At 37.0% G+C, this 25496-nt stretch overlaps 1 protein-coding gene across 1 annotated transcript in view; it reads left to right on the top strand.

Moving 5' to 3' along the window:
• Positions 1-25496, top strand: part of IFT80 (intraflagellar transport 80) — a 47278-nt gene that overhangs the window by 5220 nt on the left and 16562 nt on the right. Inside the window, exons 4-9 of the mRNA XM_080604031.1 lie at positions 5504-5614; positions 7916-7984; positions 12979-13088; positions 13664-13753; positions 14583-14720; positions 23611-23790. Of these exons, the coding sequence (XP_080460157.1) occupies positions 5504-5614; positions 7916-7984; positions 12979-13088; positions 13664-13753; positions 14583-14720; positions 23611-23790 (698 nt within the window). The remainder of the gene's footprint in view (positions 1-5503; positions 5615-7915; positions 7985-12978; positions 13089-13663; positions 13754-14582; positions 14721-23610; positions 23791-25496) is intronic.

The raw sequence follows: 25496 nt of genomic DNA, 5'->3' as shown, positions 1-25496 counted from the left end.
AATAAGGAAGGATGAGAGTTCAGTTCACGGACTGGAGGCCAAGATCTCTTCAAGGTATTCGATATGTGGATGAGGGCTACAAATACCTTCATGAAAAAGATGACTTTAGTCCGGTATGCAATTTTTTTTCTCTCATTTTCCTCTGGGTTTTGTATCAGTAAGATACGTGAGGAAAAATAAATTGTATCCATAGATTAATTGAAAGGTTGAAAATCTGGTTTTATTTTTTTCAGAAATCTTAAATAAAAAATGAAAAAAGCACGTTCTGGTAGCATCCCTTCTGGCATGCTTTAGTTTATACCCCTTGCAAATTTACGTAAGGTAGCAGTTCTAGTTGATGTAGCGTCTAGTAGGTAGGGGTGCCCTTCTCCTGCAAGTGGGTTAATTGAACTGCAACAGAGCTGCCCGTTAGCAATAAAGAGTCACGAATAACATCATGTATAGGTAGGGCCCCGAATCTTATCTGGGATTTGTTAGGACTTTTTAAGGCTGTCACTTAATTCTTAGAGGTTGGGATTACTCTAAGTGACTTAAATCAATTGTAGGGGTTTATAGTGAGGGGTTCTTGCAGCCTAGCAGATGATTCTTGTTGCTGCACGAGATTTTAGTTGTCTGACCAACAAATTCTAAACCAGTCCCTTAATCTTGATCTGCATTTTCCTTGATAAGACTTTTTTTGTTCATTTGTAACTTTTACCAAACGTATTCTGTCTAGCCTAAAGTTGTCATTTTGGGATTCTAGCTAATGTTGGAGTACTTCGTAAAGATTTCAGCTGCAAGGAATAGAGACAAAAGGGCCAGGAAGAATGCTGTCTCTTCCATATTTAAAAAAAAAAGGGGGGGGGATTTTTTTTTTTATAAAACATGTAAACAATCATGTAACACTGTCTCAGAATCCATATGCACTTGAGAGTCTGTAAACTGTCATTGTCCAGCTTCTGGAGATCAGCTTGATTAACTTTCACTTTCTTTTAATGCAGCTGTTTCTTGCATGCAGTATAAACTGATTTGGCTGCCTCTGCCAACTTGCAGAGGGATTTTTTTTATTGCTCAGTGGGATTTTTTTTTTCTTTTTACAAACACATAGGCCCTTCGGATTGTACAGTTCTCGGCACATTCCTAAGGCTTATCACCTTAACGGTGTTACAGCTGGAATAGGTACTGTCCATTCAAAGTCTGCAGTCTCCTGGCCTGTCTTGTTTCTCGGGTGACAGAAGGTTGTACAGAGCAGTGGACACCCTGAGGTAGGAGGGTAACATAGGATATTGCATAAGGAAGATAGGGTGTAGTTTTTATTAAACTGAATAGAGTAAATCCCAATTTGTATATAAGCTTCGAGTCTAAATTTAAAACTGAATGAAAAAACTGACCTAGAAACTTCTTTTTTCCTGCTCCCTAAGAAAAGAAAGAAAGTGGGACTCCATGGTCAGACTCAGAGGGGGCTTGCTGCCAGGTAATCAATAACTTTGGAGCTAGCTCCAGAGAGACAGTGTCCTCCATCCCTACAATTTTTACGGAAAGGGGCAGCAATGTGATGAAAAAACACTGAATTAGTGAACACTGTAACGAGGGGGCAGCTGTGACACAGGCTGGTGACAGTCCACATGCAAGAGTTGTCACCATCCCCGCAATGCTGGGAGGATTCAGCTGGACTCCCTTCTTAGGCAGTAAAATTTGATTAGCTTTGCTAATCATGGAGTTAGTTATTTGTATCGTAATTAATTCATGTTTTTTGTCTTGTATAAGTCAGCACTTTATCTGCTTTCTCACAGACTTTTTTTTTTTAACCTAGTAGCTGTTGTTCAGACTAAGGGGTAAGCTCCTAGCAATGAGTGGTAAATTCAGCCTGAAAAGTTGATTTTTGGAAAACTGTTCCTGAAATGTATTAGTCAAAAAAAATTATAGTTTTGTTCAATTTTACCCAATGAAATAGAAATAAAAAAAAACAGTGCTAACCTAATTTGGAGAAGAATAAATGGAGATAAATCTTGATGCAGAAATTTTCAGTTTTTCTTCTACTGTAACCTAGCACTTTTAATGGATATAACTTATCTTGCAAAGGTTTGTTTTTTTTTATGCATGTGTGAGTGAATTACTGCATTGTAAGTGTATAATCAAGTTTTGTTTCTGAATTACTTTTTTTTAATAGTAAAATTTTAAATTTTGTTTAGCTACTACATATATATCATGCCTTATGTGTCAAGCCTGCAATTTTCCTGCAGCAGCTAATTCGTCTCTGTGATAAGGATTCCTGGAAATTTGCTGAATCTGATGGAAATTGAGTATAATGTCTTTACAGGGTTGCATTTAATTCCTGGTTCAACTCCAGATGTTTGTGAAATTAGAGCAAATGTAAATTTAATCCTCTTGGGTGTTCTTCTGAGTTTCATCTCTTGTGGGATATTGTTCTTTTACTTCCTACTTACATTGATTATGTTACTACTTTATTTACAAAAATAAAGAATATGTTCAGCTTTAAATTGCATATTAAGCACAAATCATGAGGGAATAGACCTATTTTTTTAACTCTTTTTTTTCATTAATAATTTTGCATTAGGTCAGCATTTAAGAGTCTGTGGAAAGTAATGAACAAAACATACATCTTTTTTATTCTGTATTTAAATAGGCTGCTAATCTCCCACTTGAAATTCCTCCAGAACTGGAGAGTCACTTTAGGCTTGAGGACAGCTTCTGGCTTCAGTACTTCATAAAAATCAGGGAACAGTATTTTACAAATCTCAGATTTAAAGTAAGGTTAAGTTGAATCACTTCTATCTATTCCAAGCATATAGCTAAAATTTTCCCTTTCTTAATTGTGTATAAGAAGGCAATAACTTCTATTTGAAAGCCTCTACTACTTGAATGTTAAATTGAAGAACAGAAGAGAGAAGAAGGCAGAGAAATCCATTGAAAATTGCTTTTGGAGCAACTTCCATGTAAGAATGCAATGAAAAAAATGTATTTAATGAGTCGCATTGATTTGACTATCATAAGTTGTAAATTCATGCTGGAAAAGTAAAGAAATTGCAGAAATAAAGATGACAACCTTGAAGATTTTGATTTGTGCTTAGGTATTACTGAACAGTTTTTAAACACACGATCCTCTTTCCAGATGAATTCTTAGCACCAAAGATGGACCTGTTTTTATTTGAAAATGTATTCTACGTTTTATTATTTGGAAGATGCCTTGTGAAAAAGTAGGAGCTGGCAGACCGGGAAGGGGTGCAGAAGATGGACCAGCGAGTTGAATGCCTCCCAGTGTCACAGGGCTTTATCCTGTACAGTGACATGGCCCATTGTTTTCCCGATAATGTGACTTAAACCCAAATACTCAGTCGCTTGCCAACTGTCAATTTTTTTGTTGTTCTTTGTTTTTTGTTTGTTTGTTTCCTGGTTTTTGTCAGGTTGCGGGGGCGTCTTAGAGGAGTACCGAGGCCTTTACTGAGTGGTAATGAAAAGCCAAAATGTGTAGTTCAGTGTGTGATCTTTAAAATGGTCTGTTCAAATAAACTGATTTATACAAACCATTCTTTTTCTTCAGTATTAAGTCCTTAGCTTGGAAATCCTGCATTGGCAGAGAGTTGGCTGGATGCTTGTGCCTTTTTGTTTATATGCTTAAAATGAAGACAAAGCGTAATTGTACTCATTTGAATAATACTAGGAAGAGCGCTGATGTCCGCCTGATGTTTATTTACTGACAGATCTACCAGAATGCTTTGTGTTTGCTTTTAGTCTGCTTTTGTTTTCAAGTTTTGTTTTTGTTTTGTTTCTTAAATTGAAGTGCAAAATAAAACACAATAAAAGTCACTTCAGGCTCCTGGAAGCGCAGGCCGCTTGCACAGTAGCCAAGATTGGTGAAGTGGTTTTTTTTTTTTTTTAATGTGTGTTTAGAGTGGTGGTGTCTAAGGTTTTACTTTCTGTGTGGTTCATAGCTAACTCCACTCTCACCTGCACACACATACTTGCCTTGATAACGTGTTTCTTTACTAAGATAGACAGGTTTTTAGTCTGTTTTTCTGCCCCCAGCTCTTTGTGCCAGGCCCGGCCCGTGCTGGTGGCGCGGCCGCCTCTGCCTGCACTCAGCCGGGCCCTGTCTCACTGCTGCTGGGTTTTCTAGAGATGCTCCTGGCACCTCTGCTGATGGCTTCCATCATCCAGTTACTTCAGGGGCCGTAGCCTACCCTACCAGCTCCCCGGGGTCAGAGAGCCTTCCTCCACCTCCTGCAAGAGGCAGCCGACTTCTGTGCTTTTCCTTAAGGAGCGCTGAGCGCAGCGGTGCTCTGGAAGCTTTCCCATTAGCTGGTGACTGCTGAAGGGTCTTTTTGCTGAAGTCAATATTGTAGTTCCAGCTAGGTATCTAGTTCTTCTGCACAGGAGATACCTCATTTTGGCAGGTTAAGCTGCCTTCTTTTTATCCATTCCTCTCCCTCAAGCTTGTCATAAGGGCAATGACCAACGAAAATACCTTTGGGCACTTATTTCCACGCCGTTCTTAACTCAAAATATACCCCCCCCTTTCTCTCTGTGTTTTCTCAATACATTCTGGGATCCCGCTATTTAACCAGACCAGGTGTGGCCTGTCCTATAATTCATACTCCCAAGCAGGAGGCTCATATGTGTATGTTATTAACGGAAAACTGATCCCATCTGAAGTGACGGAGCATTTGCGTGCACTTGGTGTGAGGTAGCCGTGTAGTGTTTATTTCAAAGAATTCTGCTCACGCTGAAAATAGCTTTTAGGGCCTTACTGGCAGATATTAGATAAAATAATTTTAAAAGAGTTTTGGTTTTAAAGTAGTTAATTTGAGTTGCTGAACTATTCTAAGCCACACATTTGTTCTGCCACATGTTTCCAAGCCCTCCTTTGTCTGCTCTTTGGTCCAGTTTAAATTTGATCTTCCTGGATTTAAGCAACATCCCTCATTTGGAAAGAAAGACTTCCTCATGCTTCTGTTGAAATCATTAATAGCTTTGTTTTTTGGCTTCTGTGAATTTCCATAACAGCCCCATAATGCAAGCAGTAGGACTTCCTCAGAGAAACGCGCTCGCTGATGGTCAGATTGTAGGAGCTTTTCCATTATCCTTTTGGTGTTGAGTGATTTTTCAGATCTTAAAAAAAAGAAAACCCAAGGACTCTGCTGGGCTGCAGCGTGCGTACCTCTGTTTGTTAGCTTTCGGACAATGAAATAACAGCAGGCGGCTGCGTCCCCAGAGAAACGCGCACACTTTAGAGGGGCACAAGCAAAATGAGTAGGCAAAACAAAGATTACGTATACCAAAAGGGGAAAAAAAAACATGTTTTAGCTAGTTTACAAATGTTTCTTCTGCAAAAGTTCATTTGTTTGGGCTAATCATAGTTGTGAACAATGTAATTGCGCTTTCTGTTCTTGTTTCCGTTGGTTTCTTCATCTCGTTCTGCGTGTGCATTGTTAACAGAAGAGAAGAAAATAAACACCGATTTGCAAAAATAGGTACTCAATTTCTGTATTGAACTTTCGTTTAGGGAAGTTCCACTTAATTTCCAAATCGGGAAGAGTAGAGAAAAGCGTGGAAGCCCACTGCGGAGCCGTGCTTGCAGGAAGGTGGAATTCCGAGGGAACAGCGCTGGCCACAGGTAAGCGCTCCTGAGGAAATGAAGCGGTTTGAAAACTGAAATAACAGAAGAGAGCTCGCAAAATAAAGCCGTTTGTTTTTTTTTTTCATATACGTAGATGATATGCCATGAAGAAGTGAAAGGGTACAAAAATGTAGTATTAAAATTTATGAAACATTAGTGCGTAATAAAATGTGTAGAGCATGAGCTTTACGCTATAGGATAAACCCAACAAAATGTTTTGGAAACATAGCTTAATCCCTGACATATATTTAAAAGATGTAGTCCCAGATTTCTGGCAGGTATTCTTCTTATATTGAATTTGAATGAATAAAACTGAGTCTATTAAAGTGTTCACATAGTGGTCTAGCTTGAAATTCTCTCCCTTGTGAGAAAGGGGGGGAAATGGAAACACAAAATCAGTAACAAGTAAAGTGTGCCAAAATAAGTTGCTTTTTTTTTAAGTCTTTGTTATCACTCGAGGTATTATCACTTTGTTTAATATAAATTAATTTTGTGCTGTTTGATCAATGATGTTTTAGAATATGATTCGCTACCTTAATACAAAAGTGAGTAAAAAAACATTTCTGTTTTATTGTGATGCTGTTTATTAGAAGTTATCCTATTTACTTGAAAGTAAATGTTTTTAATATCAATGCTTAGAGGCTTTTGTAAATATTGAGTACTTTGTAAAGGAGAATACTTGTGTGTTTTTTTCTTGACCGTTAAAAAAAAAAAAAGGTCGCTAAGTTGGCACGTTTATACCTGCACATGTCATTGGAGCTTTTGGGCCAGCAAAGTTTACTGAGGCCTCATGAGCATCTTCGATGTTCCTGTGCAGCTCTTCCTTGACTGTTTGGAGTGGCGCAGTCTAGCTGCTGTCTAATTCTTTTCTCTGTCGGTGCTGGAAGAGTGATCTCCTGGTGTCTGCATCTCTACGTGTCTTTTTTTCCCCTAAATCTTTTGGTAATTAATTGCTTTTGTCACTTTCCTCAAGAAAACCTATCTTGATGTTAAGGGGAAGCTAATTGTGTTTCCTGTGATAGACTTCTTGATTTCTGCTGGTGTCAGAATTTTCTGCAGCCTCCTGTTGATCTAGCACAGCTGATTTCTTTGGACAAGATCCAACTCAGTCCAGAAGTACTGAAGATAATTTTGGATCTGCTTGTTTCCAGACTCAGTCTGTCTCTAAAATGGTGCTTTAAGGGACTCCGTCTGGCATGTTCCTAAAAATCCCAGAGGGATAGAAATATTGTTCTTTTTAAAGGCAAATTTGCCTCAGGAAGTTCTCCAAAGAAAAAGTCAAACTTGCCTTTCTATTTTTTATTTTTTTTTTTTTGAAAAACTGCATGATGCTTATGGGGAATGTGTGAATTCACCTCCACATCCAAATAGCGTACTCTGAGGTCAACCACTCTTCTCCTGCAACAAGAGAGTTGAATAGAGAATCGTTGGTGATACTGTATCAGTTAAAATGTCCTTTATGGCTCTATTTTTACAGTATCAAATGGGCACAGGATTTTTTTTCATTGTGTTTGTTACACTTTTAATACTATCTAAGAGGTAAATCTTCCATATATAAAAACCTGAAGTCTGGAAGTAAATTACCTTCAAAAGAAAGAATGGCATCAAGGGTCCAGGTGCACCTTTTTCCCGATCAGTCGAATCAGGGGGATTTAAATAAAGGCAAAGAACTGTGCATTTTAAATATGATAACACCTTAGAAAATCTCTGTTCTTTTATATGCACATAACTAAATCTGCTGTATAGCATATAAGAGTTTTGATAAGTAAATTAAGTTTCTTGGTAGCATGCAGTTATGTTATGAAATTTAAGCCTTCCAACTTGAGCCCCCAGTTATCTTCGGTTTCACCATTTATCAACTGTGAAGCCTCCAGTTTAATACTTAAAATCTGCGCCTTCTCTCTTTGGACTCTTAAGAGATTCATTTAATCAGCCTCTGGGACATTGAACTGTAAATAGATGCAGACTACTAGTGATGCTAAATAACAAATACGTAACTTAGAGTGCTTGAATAGGGATGGACTTTCTCTTGCTAGGAGCAGCTTCAGATAAGAAGACCATAAGGAGTTTCAGGAGAGGAAGAGACTTGTTGATAACAGTAGAAAAGGACTTAAATATTTTTCTTTAAAATACTATCTATTTGCATGTTAGGAAGACTATGTAAAAACTATATTACTTGTGTAAAGATCCAGGCTTATTTTAACTTCACTACTTCCCAATAAATGCCGTAAGTTTACAACTGCCACGATTGTTAGACTTATTACTGCTTTTAAGTTGATTTCTGTGATAACTTTTCAGTTGGTGAAGATGGGCAAGTGAAAATCTGGTCTAAAAGTGGAATGCTGAGATCCACGTTAGCTCAGCAAGGTAAGTTAATTTTCTTAAAGTTCAGTTAGAACTTTAAATTTGAGGCATCTAAAATATATTTAAATAACAGACCCTAAGCCTGGTTTGGTTAATGATCTTTAGGCCCAGGTAATCTTCACTAAAATTAAAGATAAATCATGGCATTTTTCAGCAAATATTTTCAAAGCAGGAGCTTCTCTGCAATGAAGAAGAGCTTCTATTATCCGTTTTGTCTTTTTTTGAATATCATATCTCTTATGAATTTTTTGTCAAGTGATTATTTTTTTTCAGGATAGAGCACAATCACCTTTTCCTACTGACATGCTAACTACAACCTGTAGAAGTTTCTCAGTGGGTGTTTGCCTTTTGTTTTGTCTTGGGCTGGATAAATTGCTAAGATGTAAGGAAAATGGCAAAAATATATGTTTAATTTTTATTACTGAACTGTGATTAGAAGTTCTGAGTATGAAATAGTTTGTTTTAGATTCCAGTTTTCCTGTTTTTGTTATTTTTTTTTTAACATTTGCTTTTCATCTGAAATGGTTTGTATTCGATCCCTCCCTCCAAACTGTTGTTTTTATATGATAAATTTAAAGGAAAAACTGTGTAGCTTGAATTTTCAATAAGATATTTTTCAAGAAAAAAAAGGTAAAATTAAATGTACTGTTGCAATATTTTCAGACAACAGTTTCAGTTCCACGCTAAGGATTCTGGAGAGACTAAAGAATTAAAAATAAGAAGAATCAGTTTTAAATATTAAGCCACAGACTCTTACAGCGAAACTGAGGAAAAAAAAGTTACTAAGAGCATTGCAAGAATGCTTGAAAGATGCAAAATGTATATAGGTTAGTTCCTGTGCCCTTTAAAACTCTTAACAGCCCTATTTAACCCAGTAACTAATTTAATATATGCAAACAGTCTTACAGAAGTGAAACCATTCCTGTACTTCATTTCTTTGTTGAACTGGGGCTGTGGAGACCTAACCTTGATCTTGGCTTTGCAACTACAGTTCTATGCATAGTAGAACATTTCAGTTATTTTTATTAAATCAATTTAAAATTACATTATTGTAAAAATACAACAGTGCAAGCTGAAAATACGTATTTATACAAATGCAGTTTGGTATTTTTGAAATGCTGTTTTCTTATAATTACAATTTCTAACATTTCTGTACTATTTCAGTGAAGATACTGAGCTAGATTTTGTTTTTCAGACTTCATACATTGAGATCATGTGACCCTTTGACATTTTTTAAGAAACCACATGCACCTGGGGTTGGGTTAAATGTCAGACCCTTATCTCTTTCTAAAACAAATTATCTAAATTCTTTCAACCTGTTGAAGGCATCTTAACCACAGGAGTGAATGTAAAATGTATTTCAATTTTGTTGAGGAAGTTCATATTCAGATGTAATATTTTTTTTTCATGCTTACAATGTAAAAAGGCAAGCTAACTGAACTGTGACTTTTGGAAAAAAATGCTTGAAGCACAAACTCATCTTTATTTTTCAGTTATATGTTTTAAGTTTTTTTTGTGTTTTTATATGCTTATTTGAGGTTTCATGTAGATTCTAAAGTAAGAGACATTCTAGTTTGAAATATGCAAGTTGAATTTCCATTGATTTGTTAGAATTTCTGGTACGCTATAAGAATTGGGTCTGCTTGAAATAATTATCTATGTATTTGTGTTTTAAGATAAGGACCTATGAGGCTCCAAAGCCCTTTAAACGTGATAGGATCAGATTCCCACAGACCATTCTGTAAGCTGCTGACATACCTAAGGTCAGAATAGGATTCTGCAGAAATGTGTATGTTGTTTAAGAGGGTTATATTGGGTTTGAGCTAATTTTTCACTTCATTATCGATAATCTTGAGAAATGCAGGGATTACTGTTACTAACATTCTAGTCATTCCACTCTTTGTATTAGGAATAAATTTTCAGGCTCTTATCTTTGGTTGATGGTCTACGTGCCTGTTCTATCTTTGGATTTTTATTCACTAGAAAAACATGAACATATATTTTCCCCTTTTTTTTGCTTTTTCGGAACTTATATGGAGTGCAGTGGCCGCGTGTCCTTCCATTGTGCCAATGCACGGAGTCAAGTTCGTGTGAGCCCACGGCCTCTGCTGCATCCAGCCTTTGGCCATCATGTGCTGCTCTCGTTGCTGTATTGCTCTTTGAGCACGAGCTCGCTTTTTCACCTGTAGAGTATCTTCATCTTCTTCCTTTACCTTTCTGGCTACTGGAAGCAAACTGACAACATCTGGACTGGAAACAGTCTAATTACAAGGTGTTATGAAGTGGAGCTTACTTTTTAGGGGACAAAATGTACTCAAAATGTACTCAAAATGTACTCAAAATGTACGACACTCCTATTATAGAGCTGCAATAGAGACATACGTTGTATGAATTATATTTCTACTTCTGTGAATGGGAGAGGTCTCACACAGACTTGCTGTTGTACATACCAAAGTATCTGCTGTGGCTGAAAGCGTCTGAGTGGCTGCTCCATCACTCTGGCACTCAACCTTAGCTCCTTCTCTGCTACACACAGTGGCCGCTGGGATGAATCGCTGGGGATTAACATCTGCGAGAAGAGCACTGAGATGTGAAGAAGCCCACCCTGCATGCTTCGTGCTGATACTCCTTCTTCGGATCTTCCCTCAGTCCACCTTGTCTGCTTTTATCACATCTTTTGTCACAGTACTTTGTCCTCAAGCTGTTTATCACCAGTACAATTCACTGCAGTTTCTGTCCTGCTGAACTTTTCTCTGCACAGCAGTGCAATGTGTTGGCAGTCTTTTCCCAACCAAGTTCTTGTTAAGTGCAGAAGGAAATGAGTTAACTTAGCTCCTGCTGTTAAGCCCTGGAAATTGTGGTTAAGTAGTCAGCCATCATAAAAAAGTTAAACATTTGGTTTAAATCTAAAAGTCTTCTGATTGTTAAATCAGCATCAGAGCAGGACAAAAATTAGTTTATTTAGAATTTCTGTGCAGCTGGTGACAGAATTTGTCATTTTAAGCATAGATTGCTGCCAGTAGGATAATAGCTAGTGCCAGATTTGCTTAATGCATGCTGTGTGTTTCTGAGTTGACTCCTATCATGGTTGACAACAAAAATTACATCATCCTATATTTCCAAGTAACATAGAATAAATGACTTCATAAAAGCAAATGCGCAAGGTACAGAAATATTCAGGAACAATGACATCACTTGCAGTTTAGACTTTTGAGTATGTGGAAGCTCGAATCAAGTTTTGTGTGTTGAATTGACGTTGCCATAATAAAACCTTTTTCTCTTCAGAGAGAACATCTGAAGACCGAAGTGGTACGATATTAGATGATTTTAAGAAAGTCGATATGTCAGTTCAATTACTTAGCTGTCTAAATCTCAAAATATTCCCGTTAAGAGGTAATACCTAAGTCATTTGTTTTTTGAAATGGAGCATAATTGCCAGAAGTATATTTGGAAAGTTTACTGCCTACGAGCATTTCTCAGGCCTTTGTTTTTTTTAATTACCATAAATGATAGCTATACTAAAAATGGTTTATTTACTCAATATTAATTCATTTGATCAACTTGATAATTAGTTATCAGCTAAAATATGCAGGAATCCCTAAGAAGTGCAGATTTCTGAGAATTCAGGAGAATTGCTTTCTGTGTTCCTCTTCTAAAATTATGAAGTCATCAAATACAAATATTTAGCTTGTAACAACTACTCTTTCTGAGGTTTCTTATTTCTCAGGTAGAATTTTAGGCAATCGAACCCGTCTTCAAGGGCCTCATTTCTGCCAGTGAGGATGTTCAGTCAGTAGGTGAAAAACAGGCGTGAAATAAGGCTTCTCTTTCCCATTTCAGAAGATGCTGAAGCAAGTCTTACAAAAAGGAACAATGATCTAACAGGGACTTACTGCCCAGTCCCTCTCCTTGCACTTTTATATGCACAGTTTCCATGTCTTGTACTGTTGAGGCTGTGCTGAAACTTGCTGTTCATTGCTACAGGGCTTTTGCTGTGATAGAAACAAACGTTTGGACATGCTCTTTACTTATTTTTTTACTTCTATTTGCAAGGAATCAAGCACGGTAATACTTTGATTCTTCTTGAGGGGAGACTAATCCTGTCAAGTACTACGGAAAATATTTGCATAGTTGGCAAGTCTGATTTTTTTTTTTTCCTGGATGCTTTTTCAGTGCAATTTTTCACTTTCTTCTATTTTCAAAAAAGGTCATTTAAAAGCTGTAACATAACATGTGTTTAAAACAGAACAGTCAGTTTGATTCCAGATACCTCGTTGTGGAGTTTTCAACCTGAAAAAAAAATCAGTTAACTGGGAAAAATCTGTGAAGTCTGCAGGCCACTCTTTCTAGTGTTATCTTTTGTCATTTGATTTTGTAAGCTGCTTGTATGTGCAACGCTTGCTTGTTTTATAAGTGCAGCAAACCAAAAAAAATGTGTTATGTTAGAGGATTCTTTATGGATCCTGGGCATCTTAAAAAATATTTTTGGTGCAATACAAAACTACCTACAACAGTAATAAATCCGTATACATTTTTCTGTAACCCAGGTGTAGCATTGGAAAAGCCATCAATTATTTATATATTTTTGTAAGTGTAGATGTTTTGTTCAGAGGTCAGTTTTAGAGTGGTCCAACTGAAAGTGGTAGGTGTTCATTTCTCGAGTGGATTTGCCAGGGCTTCACTCCGTGTATTTTTGTTCCCTCGAGGAGTGCGGGAAGGCTGCGCAGTGCGAGCTGAAGGTCTTCAGGGCTGGTTTTCGGGGTCGTGTCCATGTTACTGCTGTTCCTATGGCTGTCTAAAACATGAAGTGAACCAGTAAACGTGGCTGTGAGTGCAGACAGACACATGTGGAGGACAAATGGTTGCCTGTAGGCTGGCTTTCTGCTACTCCTGAATCTTTGATGTGTGATTTGAAGTAACCAGTTTGAAGTGGCTGTTGCAGTTTCTGCATAATTTGATCAGTTAAGTCATAAGAAATGTTTTCTTTGTGTCTACAGGAACGCCGGTGTACTCAGTAGCCTGGGGACCTGATTCTGAAAAGGTTCTCTATACTTCAGGAAAGCAGCTGATTATTAAACCTCTCCAACCAAATGTTAAAGTTTTACAGGTATCATTAATACATTAAGGTCTCACTTCCCATGTGAAAACTCTTTTCAGTTATCTATAGCTTTGCCAAACATTGAACGTTTGTGCTAAAATTTTCCAGGCAGCATGCATGTGGCTCTTTTTTTCTGTCCACCTCCTATTTCAACTAAAACTTCCTTTTTTGAGAGAGAGAGAGAAAGTATTTACAAAAAGGGAAATGCTTAATCACATGCCTGAAGAATATCCACAATAGAAATTGTCAAATAATTTTTAGTTTACAGAAATGAACAAGGAGGAAGCAGAAAGATGCAAGAGCCTTTCCCTTTCTATTTGTTAGAAAAAGGCTGAAAGATACAGCAGCAGTCCTCTGGAACGTTCTTTTCGTGCAGATTGTTAGGCTTTCATTCGGCCTTGTTCCAGGCTGTCTTTAATTTATTCTTCTACAGAAGAGAATAAGCCCGTGCATTTGTATTGTTGGAAACCTTGATCTACACTGGAGTGTGTGAATACTACTAAATGATAATTAATGGTAAGTATTAAACATAGAAATTCTCAGACTTGTTGCACTTATGTTTTTGTTTTGTTTTTCTGTTTCAGTGGAAAGCCCACGATGGCCTTATTTTAAAAACTGACTGGAACTCAGTCAATGAGCTTATTCTTTCTGCAGGTGAAGATTGTAAATATAAGGTGTGTACTGGTTAACTTTTTAGGGGAAACTAAATTATCCAAAACATATTTGTAGGCATTCTGAAGTTTTCTAATCTTAATACCACTGAGAAGCTCAAAATTAAATGAGAAGGCTTTCAGTTTTCAAGAAAAACTTGTTACTCTATTTACATTATTTTTAAGCCTCACTCTGTCTAGTAGCATAAAATTAGAAGCGTGTCTGAAAAGGTATGCTAGAACAAAAATTAGTAAAATGCAACTGAAATAAACTCCTACAGGAAAATACGTAGAACTGTAAAAATGAGTACTTGGAATAATGTAACCTAACCTATGACATATTTGACATATCTGAAAGGAGTAATGACAAAATTAGAGGAGGTAAAGCCACTGCAAATGACTTGATGCTATTAATTGACTTCTTGGTCTTCTAGTGGTTACATTCAGTGAGAAAATCTGTTTGGTCTAGAAATTTGAGGAGTACCTTGCATTTTTGGGAAGCAAGTGCAAATAAAATAAACCTTGTCGTTATGTTACAGACTTACAGTAAAGTACAGGAAACAAAACTCATTATTTCAAAATATTTTATATAGAGAATAATGTAATATTTGCCATAGCAGCAAAGTCAAGTCCATTGCATTAAACTAACCAATATTGATTAGGAGCAGCCTATAATGAAAGATGAACTATAATACGATGTGTGATTTTTTTTTTTTCCAGTTACACAACAGCACACTAAAGTAACTAGGAGACTGTATTGCTCTAACTTTTGTAATTGTGAGGGTTAGGTCTAGAATACATAGAGGTGCATGCAAGGTGTGGTCATATAACGTTTTTAATATATTTTTTTAAGGTATGGGACAGTTATGGGCATCTACTGTACAGCTCACAGCCCCACGAATATCCTATAACATCCATTGCTTGGTCTGGGGATGGAGAATTATTTGCTGTGGGGTCTTTTCATACTTTACGTCTATGTGATAAAACTGGGGTAAGTAATAATGCTGAGAAACAGCAGATGTAGAACTGTGCAAATTTATTGATAATACAGTAAATATTCCTGGGGTTATACTTCTTGATCTGCCTAGCTGCACATCTAAGTATGTTCTGGTGGGTAAAAATTCTTTAAATAATATTGTCTTTCAGGACGTTATACTTTTTTGTTTTTGTTTGCTTGTTTGTTTGTTGGCTTGCTTTTTTTTTTAAATTTTTTTTCCTTTAAAACTGTAAGAATTTACAAGCATATCCTGTAAGGCTATAATGAAATGCTACTAACTGAAAAAGCAAGTAGTGAATGACAATGAGCTGTCTTAAAAAAGGAGATAAAAGAACAATGTCCATGGGAAAAAAAAAAAAAAAGAATAAAATTTCCTATGCATATATTATTTAGCTTATTTTTCCTTAAAAATTCTAAGAATCGACAGGCATATTTTATAAGATCACAAAATGCAATTGTCAGACATCAGAAATGATAACGCTAAAGCAGTAGTAAAAGAGGAGCTAAGAGAACATTTATGATTTTGTTTCTAATGGATGGACAGGGCATAATTATTCTAGCTAAGATATGCTTTAATCGTCCCATCTGATCTTCTCTATTACTACCTGACTGTAGAATAACAGAAGAAAGACGCACCTAAAGGAGCTAACTCTCATTTGTTGTTGTTGTTTGCTTTTTTTTTTGACTTGCAGCTTTACTCCGAGTTTGCTGTTGCTGACCTAGTATTTTTTTTTCTTCCAACTTGGTCTTCAATTAAAATTAATGTGGTTTCATCTGCCTTCGCTGGTATTCTAAAAAAGTTAGCCCAAAGCACAGATTGACCTGATTGTCTCTGTGGATTTCCTGTGGTTCTGCATCTTTTTGTTCAGACTCGAATTGCATCAAACCTTGCCGGTTTGGGACTTTCATTGACCCATTCTCTACCTCTTTTGTTGTTGCATTCATTGCACTTTTGCTCAGGTTGGGAAAGCAGCGTTTGCTGTGGTGTCTGGGGGCATCCTCAGTACCTCGGGTTTTTCCCTGCTGTGAACCGGGACGGCACGTTTCAGGTAGTTTTACATTCATGAGAATAGCCTTTAAAAATTGTACGAGAAGAGGCGTGCAGGGTAGGATCTCTGAGTCTTCGTATTTCACTTTCTGTACTGATTCTGATTTTGGTAATCTTCCCTAAAAAAAAATAAATGTAAATGAGGCCTTTAAATTTGAAGCGGGGATTGCTTCAATTTTCTGTGCCTTTCCCTCTTGCTTTGAGAAATTCCTCGTGCTACTTAATCTGTATAAGTAAAATTTGTGTACAGTTGTCTTGAAGGAAAGCACCTCACATGCAATTTTCTTCTGGAAAGCATTACTCTGCAGATTGTTTTGTTTAATCTGCTTTATTTATATCTGATTTTTTCAGATATTTACGTTAAGGAGATTTTTTTTATCACCTATGTGTTAAAAGCACACTAGAAAGTTCAGAAGAGTAAAGTTGAGTTGGAGCTTTATTAGCTTGTGCAAACGAAAACAGGTAACTTTCACATAGGTTTAAAAAAAAAAAAGTTACTGAAGTAGGTATAAAAAATATAGAAGTAAAAAAGGTATTTCCTGTCTCTTTTTGGTATATGTTTTGAGAACAAATATACTGTGAGAAGTTTCCTTTTATCACCTCACATTTCACGTGGATTATACAAAGCAGAGAAAATGCATATTAAACAGTGCAAACATCGTTACAATCGATTGCAGTTTCCATCGTGTAATGTTTTTCATCATTGAAACTATTCTTTTAAAAGCAGGTATATCTTACTGTTAGATTTCTCTGCCTACGTTTTGTTCAGAGTTAAATACTGCCTCTCTCAAGAAAATGGATAAATACTCTGTGCATGCAATCATAACGATTGTGCGGTCACCTCTCAACTGTCAGACGGTGGGACGTTCAGATCGCTGTTCACAGTCTCTATCGCCGGTGGGGACATCATTTCTTCTCCTGGCATCCTTCTGGTCAGGTTAATGTTAGGCGTGGAGAGTGTGGCATTGTCTTTCTGACTGCCCCTAAACTTTTTTTCCTAGGCGAAGTGGATAAGAGGATTTGTCTCCATTTAATATGCCGAGTAACTCTATTTAAAACGTAATTAAAGCAGTAATCTGCTCTGTTGCCTTTCCATCTGCCTATATAAATATGCCATTGTAGAAGTGTTTCTATACATATAGCATATTTTGCAGCCAAATAAGTTATATTTATGCTAGTACAACTACATCTGTGTTGGACGATGTTATGTAACACAGGACTTTAAACAACCAGACCGGCCGTTACCACTAGTATTCTTCCTCAAAGAGCACTTTAAACCGTGCTCTCTTCATTCACAACCGCTTTCCGCCTCCTTTCTGAGTACTGGGATTACGGAGCTATATTAGCAAATGGTAAACTGAAATACATATGCTCTTTTGTGGGTGGTGCCAGCAATTTAAATAACATTTTGCACTCAACATAGATTTAAGCTTAAATGTGATGAAGACTGATGTACTGGAAAAGGAAGACAAATACTAGATATTTTTTTTCTGCCATCTTGTAGGCTGTTTTGTATAGCTTTTGTTTCTGATCTCCAGGGCATTACTGTTTTTCTTGCTAGCCATTATATAATCTAATTTATTGTAAGTACAGTTGAAACTCCTACTAACTAAAAATGAGTAATTTTTTAATCAGTATATAATAAGAAGTCTGCTTGTGGACTTTAAAAAAATGCAGATAGGTTTATTTTTTCACAAAATTAAGGGCTCTTTTACCTGGTTTATTACTCAACTCTCAAAGAAATAAAGGCATGTACAGTAGCTAGTGCCAGATGTTTTTCTCTATTTAGCAGCTAGCAATGATAAATTATTATCTTCAAAAGTCGTGACTTTTAATGAAAGTTTCTTTCCTGACATTAAATGTAAATAGTTACTAAAGAACTAGCTTTGCTAGTAATGGGGGAAAAGGAAGAATGATTCACATACCACCAGAGTGATGGAGTTTGAAGAGAACCAGACCTGGCTTTTACTGGTCAACATAGACATTTTTATTATGTCTGATGTAATGGAGCTATATTGGCAAATTGCTCCTTAGGGAGCCATCAGGCGATATATATATCATTAACTCTTCTCTAGCATATGTGTTCAGTTTTGGGACATAATTAAATTAAATTCTGTTAGTGTATGTTCTTTTCTCCTATTCTTTTTTTCTTCCTGGATACTTTGTTCTGGCAGCTGTACGTTAAGAAAGAAAACTAAAAATATAGCAGTAACTCTTAGAAAAGTTTTATTTCTTCATTTAAAAATCACCTTTGCTCTTGATAGCTTTATTTATCTAAAATAAATTATTATGGCTACCGTACAGAATAACAAACAAAATATATTTACTGTTGGAATTTGTTGTCTGCCCTAGTGTCTGTGATCATTAATCCTGTAGAGGCTACTAAGATTAATTTTAAGGCATAAATATTGAAACGTAATGCTGGATATGTTGAGAGATAGACTTGAACCCTCCTGGTGTTCGCAGCTTTTCCGAATCTAATCACTTGGTTGGAGGGCAATGCTTAAAAAGTTCATTTATGTAAGCTATTTCCTGTGGCTCTGCGTGCTTCCCTTGACATTACTGATCAGGTCAAAATATTTACACAGTAAGAGATGGTAAGAATGACTGAAATTCACTGATTTCCTCCTTCTCCACTCCACTCCCACGTAAGTGCCTTAGAAAATGGACCCTACCCATCTGCTCCTAAGACAGGTTGTGTTGTGAATGCTTTGGAGAGTAGAAGAATAATATAAAAACCACAGCAATAAAATGTAGGGAACATTGCCTAATATCTGTAGAAAATAAAGGAAAAAGATCTGCACATGTAACAGCTATTCCTCACCCCATTTAAAGCAAGTGGAAGTATGGTGCTATGGCTCTGTTGAGCTCTGTTGTTACATGGTTCTTTTCAGCTTTTTCTCAAGAAGACAAATATAATGAGTTATTGCATTATTTGTTGCATTATTTGATATCCAGAATTGGTCATATGTTAAATAGTTAGCGGTGTTCTTTTTTTCCTTATTTTTTAAACTATTGATAAATGAGGGGAAAAAAAGCATCTAAGGATTTTAAAACTACAGTGTAGCAGGTATGTACAGAGAAGCTTTGAAAATAATTTAAGATTTATCTTTAAAACCATGATCCCCATTCAGGACAGTGAAGTGTGTGACTATTGTAAAATTAACATTATAATATGTCTTTTATATTACCATTAGATATTAGACTAATATAAAAAAGATGGCAAGATTTTGAAAGCGGCTGTATACAATGCGTGTGTTTTCATACCATTCAGAATTGTCCTAAACTACAGCACTGTAGAAATCACAGCAAATCTGTTTCCTATAGAGTTACAATGAGCTTTGATCCCATTACATTTAGTCTTGCTTCTCACAGATATGCACTTGGCAGTGTAGCAAAATAAGTTTTTGTGTTTTTTCTTCTGCGCTGTCTCTATTTCATCTACCTTTATTAACAATCAAGATTCTGAATTCTTTGTAGCTCAATAAAATAAAAAAATTTACAGATGGGTTTCCCATGGAGTTATGTTGCTGACCAATTCTTTCCAAGCTGACATATTTTAATTTATTAGAATTGGCTAATGTGACTTCTGGAAGAAAATGAAAACATGTGGATCATCTATGGAAGTAATAATCTATATAAAGAATTACATCAATGTTTCATTTTCTAAGGTTAAGAATTTATATGGGACAGTTTGTCATCCTATTTTTAGTTCTTCTGGGGTCCAATAATTACGAGAGCGTGCTTGGATTTCAGGAGAATTTTTGGAAAGCAGCATAATACCTCCCCTGGAGGTACTGGCTTAGTCTTTTTTTTGATAATTAACTTTAATTACTAGAGCTAATTCCAACAAATGTTTGAGAAGGCAACAGGAACCCTTCTTAGTCCTCTGCTTTCTTCAAGTCACACGCTGAGGAAAGTTTCTCCTTCTCAGGTAGTAAATTGCTGTATCTCCACCCGTAGCTCTGGATTCCTTACCACCAGTTATGCGTGTTGTCTGTGGTCTGCAGGATCTTCTGTGGATGCTGGTGTGGTGGGAGGTGGAAGCCCGATAAGGGTGTTTTTGGTACAATAAGCCTTATGTTTTATACTCAGTAAAATAAGGGTGGAGTCGCGTAGAGACATACGCATCCTACAAGCTAGGTCTGTATGTGTATGAATATTCAGGTGTTTCTAAAGCATCCGAGTATAGATTTGCTTTGGATAATTGATTTTATAATCTCGTAATATTTGACGTGTCTTCTGTTATATGATAAAATTAATAGGCATTTTCTGAAGTGAAGCTTCCAGGCAGTTTGCACTAAAACATCACTTGCCAGCCTTAATGGGCATGCAGACTGCAGTAAGTTTTGAGATATCAGCTACCAGTGCACTAATGTGAATTCCCCAGCAGGGCACAAGCCAGACTGGTCCTTCACTTTAAAATAAACAAGTAAAAGTTCTTATTTAGCAAGAGCTGAGCCTTTGTGCAAATGTCAGCCCGGTCGGGCTGCGCGGGGCCAAGAGCGTGCGGTTCCTCTTGGTCCCTTCTGCTCTATGAATCCTGGAGTGGTCTGCAGGGGAGATCGCGTGTTCTCTTTTTGTAAAGAAAGGCAAAATTAGCAAAGATGATAGTTAAAGCCGGCTGATTAGGTATGTTGTGCAGATTCTGACTTCATGGGGAGGCTCAGCAGTATCAGCTTTAGTTCAGCCTGTGTCAGTGCTCCCTGCACCAAGCTCCGCGCACTTGTAAAGAGACCCTGAACAGAGACCAGCCAGGAACAACGAACCATCCACGGTTGACATTAGCATTATTTTTATCATTTAAAATATAACAGAATGCTCTTTCTTCATTATGTTTCTTTTCCATGTATTTATGCAGTGGTATTATGTGGATAACCATTCTTAACTTACTGCACTCGGTCCAGAAATAATAACTAACTCGATCCTTCATATTGAGTCTTGATCTATCAATATTATGCATTTGAAAGGCTATCCTTGTTCCTCTGAATTTGCTCATTAAAATTGACCCACGTCTCAAGAGCCTACTCCGTTTCCATTTCTGGAAGTCAGACAATATTCAATGGCCGCAGTGCTTCATCTATTTTTACTACATTGTGTAATCAGAAAAGGGAAGCTTAAGTTATTGCTTTTAGGTATTCATTTAATATAATGAAACTTCTATAACTACTGGTTTTGTTCTTGAGGGTAGTTCATTGAATTCAATAAAGAATTAATTATGACACAGGAGAAGTATAAGCCAAAGAGTAATACCACAGGATAAGATTGCAGCATTTCGGACAATGTTGGAAGAACATTCGTACAGTCATTCATACAGTCATAGCCATATCCTGGTTTTTTTTAACTCAGTGTATGGAGGGGATGCATAACAGTTTGTAGAAATTGTTTCTGTTTTGCAAATGAAGAGGTAAATTATCTTTATTTATTGGAGCTTTTTGTGTGCACGATGTATCAGACATCTTCAGGGAGTACGGATCACAGGAGTGCTCTGAATTACATCAGGTGCTTTCTGAAAGGAATAGGAAATAAAACTTTCTAACTGTTTTATATTTTTAAAAATGTATGTATTTTAGGTTGTAATCTGGAAACATGTTAGTAAGTGTTTGAAATACCTGAAAGAAAAGCAGACTTTTGTCTTATAAAGAGGTAATTTGGGAAATGTATTCTCTTTCAGAGGTGCAGTCTATCTGCTCTGCATAAAAAGTTAGCCCTAAAGCCAGATGCTTCAAGCTCCATGATGTGGTTCTTAGTTGATGGCTTGAAGCCTTTATCTGACGTAAATGGCCTTAGAAAAAAACTCTTGTCTGCTTGAGAAGATCCTAATACCCAGCTTTGAAATAGTGCTTCTTCACACTCTTTTCAGACCACATCTGGCCAGCTGTGAAAAATGTCTCAGATGTAGGAGGACATGTAGAGCATTCTGAGTGTGCCTGTTGCAATCATCGCATGGCCCTACAACTCAAGAGCTTACTCATTCCCCATGTAAGGATGTCAGACACAAATTAAAGATATGCTTTTAATTACTACGGAGTGTCTCATACAGAGCTCATCCTGTTGAGGCAGAAGAGTAAGTTATGGACTTTTCTCCAAAAAAGAAAAAAAAAAAAAAAGGAAAAGTAAAAAGCAATTACCTTCCCCAACTGCAGATTATATAGGCAGTGAATGGTGTGTCTGAGCCAAGAGGCACGGAAGCTGAAACCTTAAAATTGAGTGCTTGAAATTGGAAAGTCAGTCAGTGCTGACATTGTCTTTCACTTGCCCTCGTGTGCCTCGGCTGTAAAAGAGCCGTAACTCAGTAAGTCATCTCAGAGAGTACGCTGCACATCGTCAGCACAACTGGGAGCTTGAATTTCATCCCGTTGTGTTTCCCTGCTATTGAAAGTTGCTCCGACACCTTTATTTTAATACGATTTTTGTGATTTCATTTTGGATAAGTCATACAAAGACTTTGCGTGAAGGACTTCATATTTCTTTGGTCTTATGGGTACTGCAAAAGAAATCAGAGTATGAAATGTGTTAGAAACATTAGGTGAATATTTTCTTCCAGCTGTCTCCCCTTTGGTGTAATATCATGTATCTGAAAGTCACGAGAATCCAATGTCTACATTTAACTTCGATCACATGTTTTTTCTTAATGATTTGATTCTTAAGTTTTCAAATGTGTTTGAATATTCAGGTGGTTCTGCAAGAGCTAAATGCTATTAAAAATATTCTGTTATACAGTTCTGAAGGGGCTATAGTTGAGATTTGCTTCTCCTTTTAAACTCTGGTTTAAATTCTTCCTAGAAGTCCATAAAAAGGTTATTTCATTTTTGTCACCCACTTTCAGGGAAACGCTTGTTCTCAGGTTTGGGATGACTTGTTTCAACTGCGTTTCTGAGATGCAAGAAAGAGAAGACGGGTGTCTTGGTCTGATAATTCTAGTTTTTGACAAGAGTGTATTGACAAGGATCCACCTAAATTTAGAGGAGTCTTGCACATAAGGCTGAGTGAATTTGAGAATGAAGGTTTTCACTGGAGAAAATGTAAATATGGGAAAGGAATAAAATTAAGCTTAGCATTAAATGTAAGCTGCTCTAGTTCTCTCCAAGGCTAGGCCAGATCTCAGACTGTGGTTGCAGTAATGTTTCAACTTCTTGTTTTTGTTGCAGGCATAGCAACTGGAAACGTTAATACATCTTTCCCCTTCAAAATAACAATAACAGAGACTAGGGAGAAAGGCGGGCAAGGTATCTAGCATCTTCCCGTGCTAGGAGGAGAACGATGCGTAGGCATCTCTTTCAGTGCTTCTCTCCATCCGCTTAGGTTGGCAGCATGGTGAGGAGCAACGGCAGCTCTCTGTGCGGCAGCAGTGGCTGCTCTAAGCTGATTTTGCCTGGGCAGTGCTAGTTCTGTGTGCAGGAACAGCCGCCGCTGCAGCATAAGCTGAATGCACACACTTAGGACTGTAGCCTACTGTACCAGCGTTACCAGTGTCATTGTTTCTAAGGGTGCTTCCTTAATTTTCATGTAGTGATTGCCTAGCTTTATGGATGGCTAGGTATGCTTTAAATATACCTTGTCTAGTTAACTTTTACCTACTGTACTTCAGGCACTGGGACATTCTTCATTTCTGCCATATCTGATGGTTTCCTTTTTTTGTGTCCCCGCTTTTCAAGTAATCTGATTTAAGAATCTAATCTCTTTGGTTTGCTTGTTAAAACTGTGATAAAAAGTTATGCCATTGATACATTTCTGTTAAAAAAATGTGAATAACTCTGTAACTATTTATTACAATCAATTATTTCCAAACAAGTACAAAACGGTTAAGAATTCTTTTCTCTTTTTTTCTGCAAGTGGTCCTATGCTTTAGAGAAGCCCAACACTGGCAGCATATTTAATATTGCTTGGTCTGTTGACGGCACTCAGCTAGCTGGAGCATGTGGCAATGGGCACGTCATCTTTGCCCACGTTGTGGAGCAGCGCTGGGAGTGGAAGAACTTTGAAATAACATTGATTAAGAGGAGAACCATGCAGGTAATCTTAACTATGCAGAACTCTACATCCCGAGTAGTCGCTTTCTAAGGCTTTTCTCAGTACCAGATTTGAATTTTGAATCCCCAAGTAACAAATATTATTGACTATCCTTTATTTCCATGTATATATCACTGAAAATGTTAAGATCATAAAATGGCCAGAGTTAGCAAATAATGTAAATAGTTATCCCTTGTACAGAAGATCAGATCTCTGTAGACTAAACCATACTGCCAGATGAGCCAGAAGTACTTTATCCTCCAGAATAAAATAAAGCCCATTTGGAGAACATGTGAAATTAGCTGTGGGAGGCAGCTTATGAGAGATAATTTCAAGTGTAATGAAAATGTTTATGCAGAAAACAATACAAATACGTGGGCCAAAACCAAAGCATGGTATTATTTCAATAGTGTTACAGTAACTGTCAGCAAAGATGAAGCTGCCTGACCAAGTGTAGGCAATACAGAGGAACTTTCTTTGCCTTACCTGCGTTCTTAAGATGCTGGAGGGACTGATGCACCTCGTAACAGCTGATCCTTTAGCTAGGCGTGCTGTGCCCATGTCGTTAGTGAAGCTATGATGAATGTCGCTGTCTCAGTGAATTTCCAGATACATTTGGTTGCTGGCTGTAGCTGCTTATCTGCACCACGTGCTGTATCGCAGCCTAGATCCAGATCTTCCAAAGGTGCAGAACTTTGTCATGCATCATATATCACACATCAGGTACCCGCTTGGTGCTTCCAGCCCCTGAGTGCCGAGCCATAGGCACCGAGCTCCGGGGGAGCTGCCAAGTCTCAGCGCTGCTGGAAGCCAGCAGGCCCTACATGTGGTTTCTGGAGCTTAAGCTCAGGATCCTTCCTTCGAAAAATCTTGGCCCGGATCCACATTTAGGTTACCAAATATCTGGGAATTAATACAAAAATATGAATTTTACCTTCTAACTTGTCTTCTGTGTTCCCAGACACTGACTCACAACATTTGCTCAGTGGACAGTGGGGTAATATAAGATTTCCATCTTACAAATTTTCCAAATTACACATTTGATATTAGACACCAGGCCAATATTTTCAATATCAAATTCAAGTTCCTAAATTCCTAATTAGGCCCTTAAATGTTTTTTGGTCTCAATTCTTTCATGTTGACTATGTAATTGGGAAAAGTTGTAACAACAGGAATGCTGTATAACAATTGTGTCTAGTGGGTGGGATAATATGAGTCAGTGTCTGGGAACACAGAAGACAAATTAGCAGGTAAAAATTCGTATTTCTTCTTTCATTCCCAGACATCGACTCGTAACAGATGGGCTCTGTTAATAACTCCAGGGAGTTTGAATATGCAAACAACTGAGGAAGGATAGCTAACCCTGATCCAAGATTTTATTTTATTTTATTTTATTTTATTTTATTTTATTTTATTTTATTTTATTTTATTTTATTTTATTTTATTTTATTTTATTTTATTTTATTTTATTTTATTTTATTTTATTTTATTTTATTCCTATATATTTATATAGAAAAATCTTACCCACAAAATTTCTAGATGCATTCCTTTGTCCTTATTATTACAATAGCAAAGTTAGTTATGGACATATCACTACAGTGAACACAAAAATTAATATGCCTTTGGAAATTGTTCTAGACCTCCATAATAATTGAGTTCAATCCTCGTTTTGCAATTCGTTGAAGAATGGAGAAAATCAAGGAGAAATT

The sequence above is a fragment of the Anser brachyrhynchus genome, assembly GCF_964034855.1.
Source record: "Anser brachyrhynchus genome assembly, chromosome: 9".
NCBI classification, from domain to species: Eukaryota; Metazoa; Chordata; class Aves; order Anseriformes; family Anatidae; genus Anser; species Anser brachyrhynchus.
This window is presented reverse-complemented; position numbering and strand designations above follow the sequence as displayed.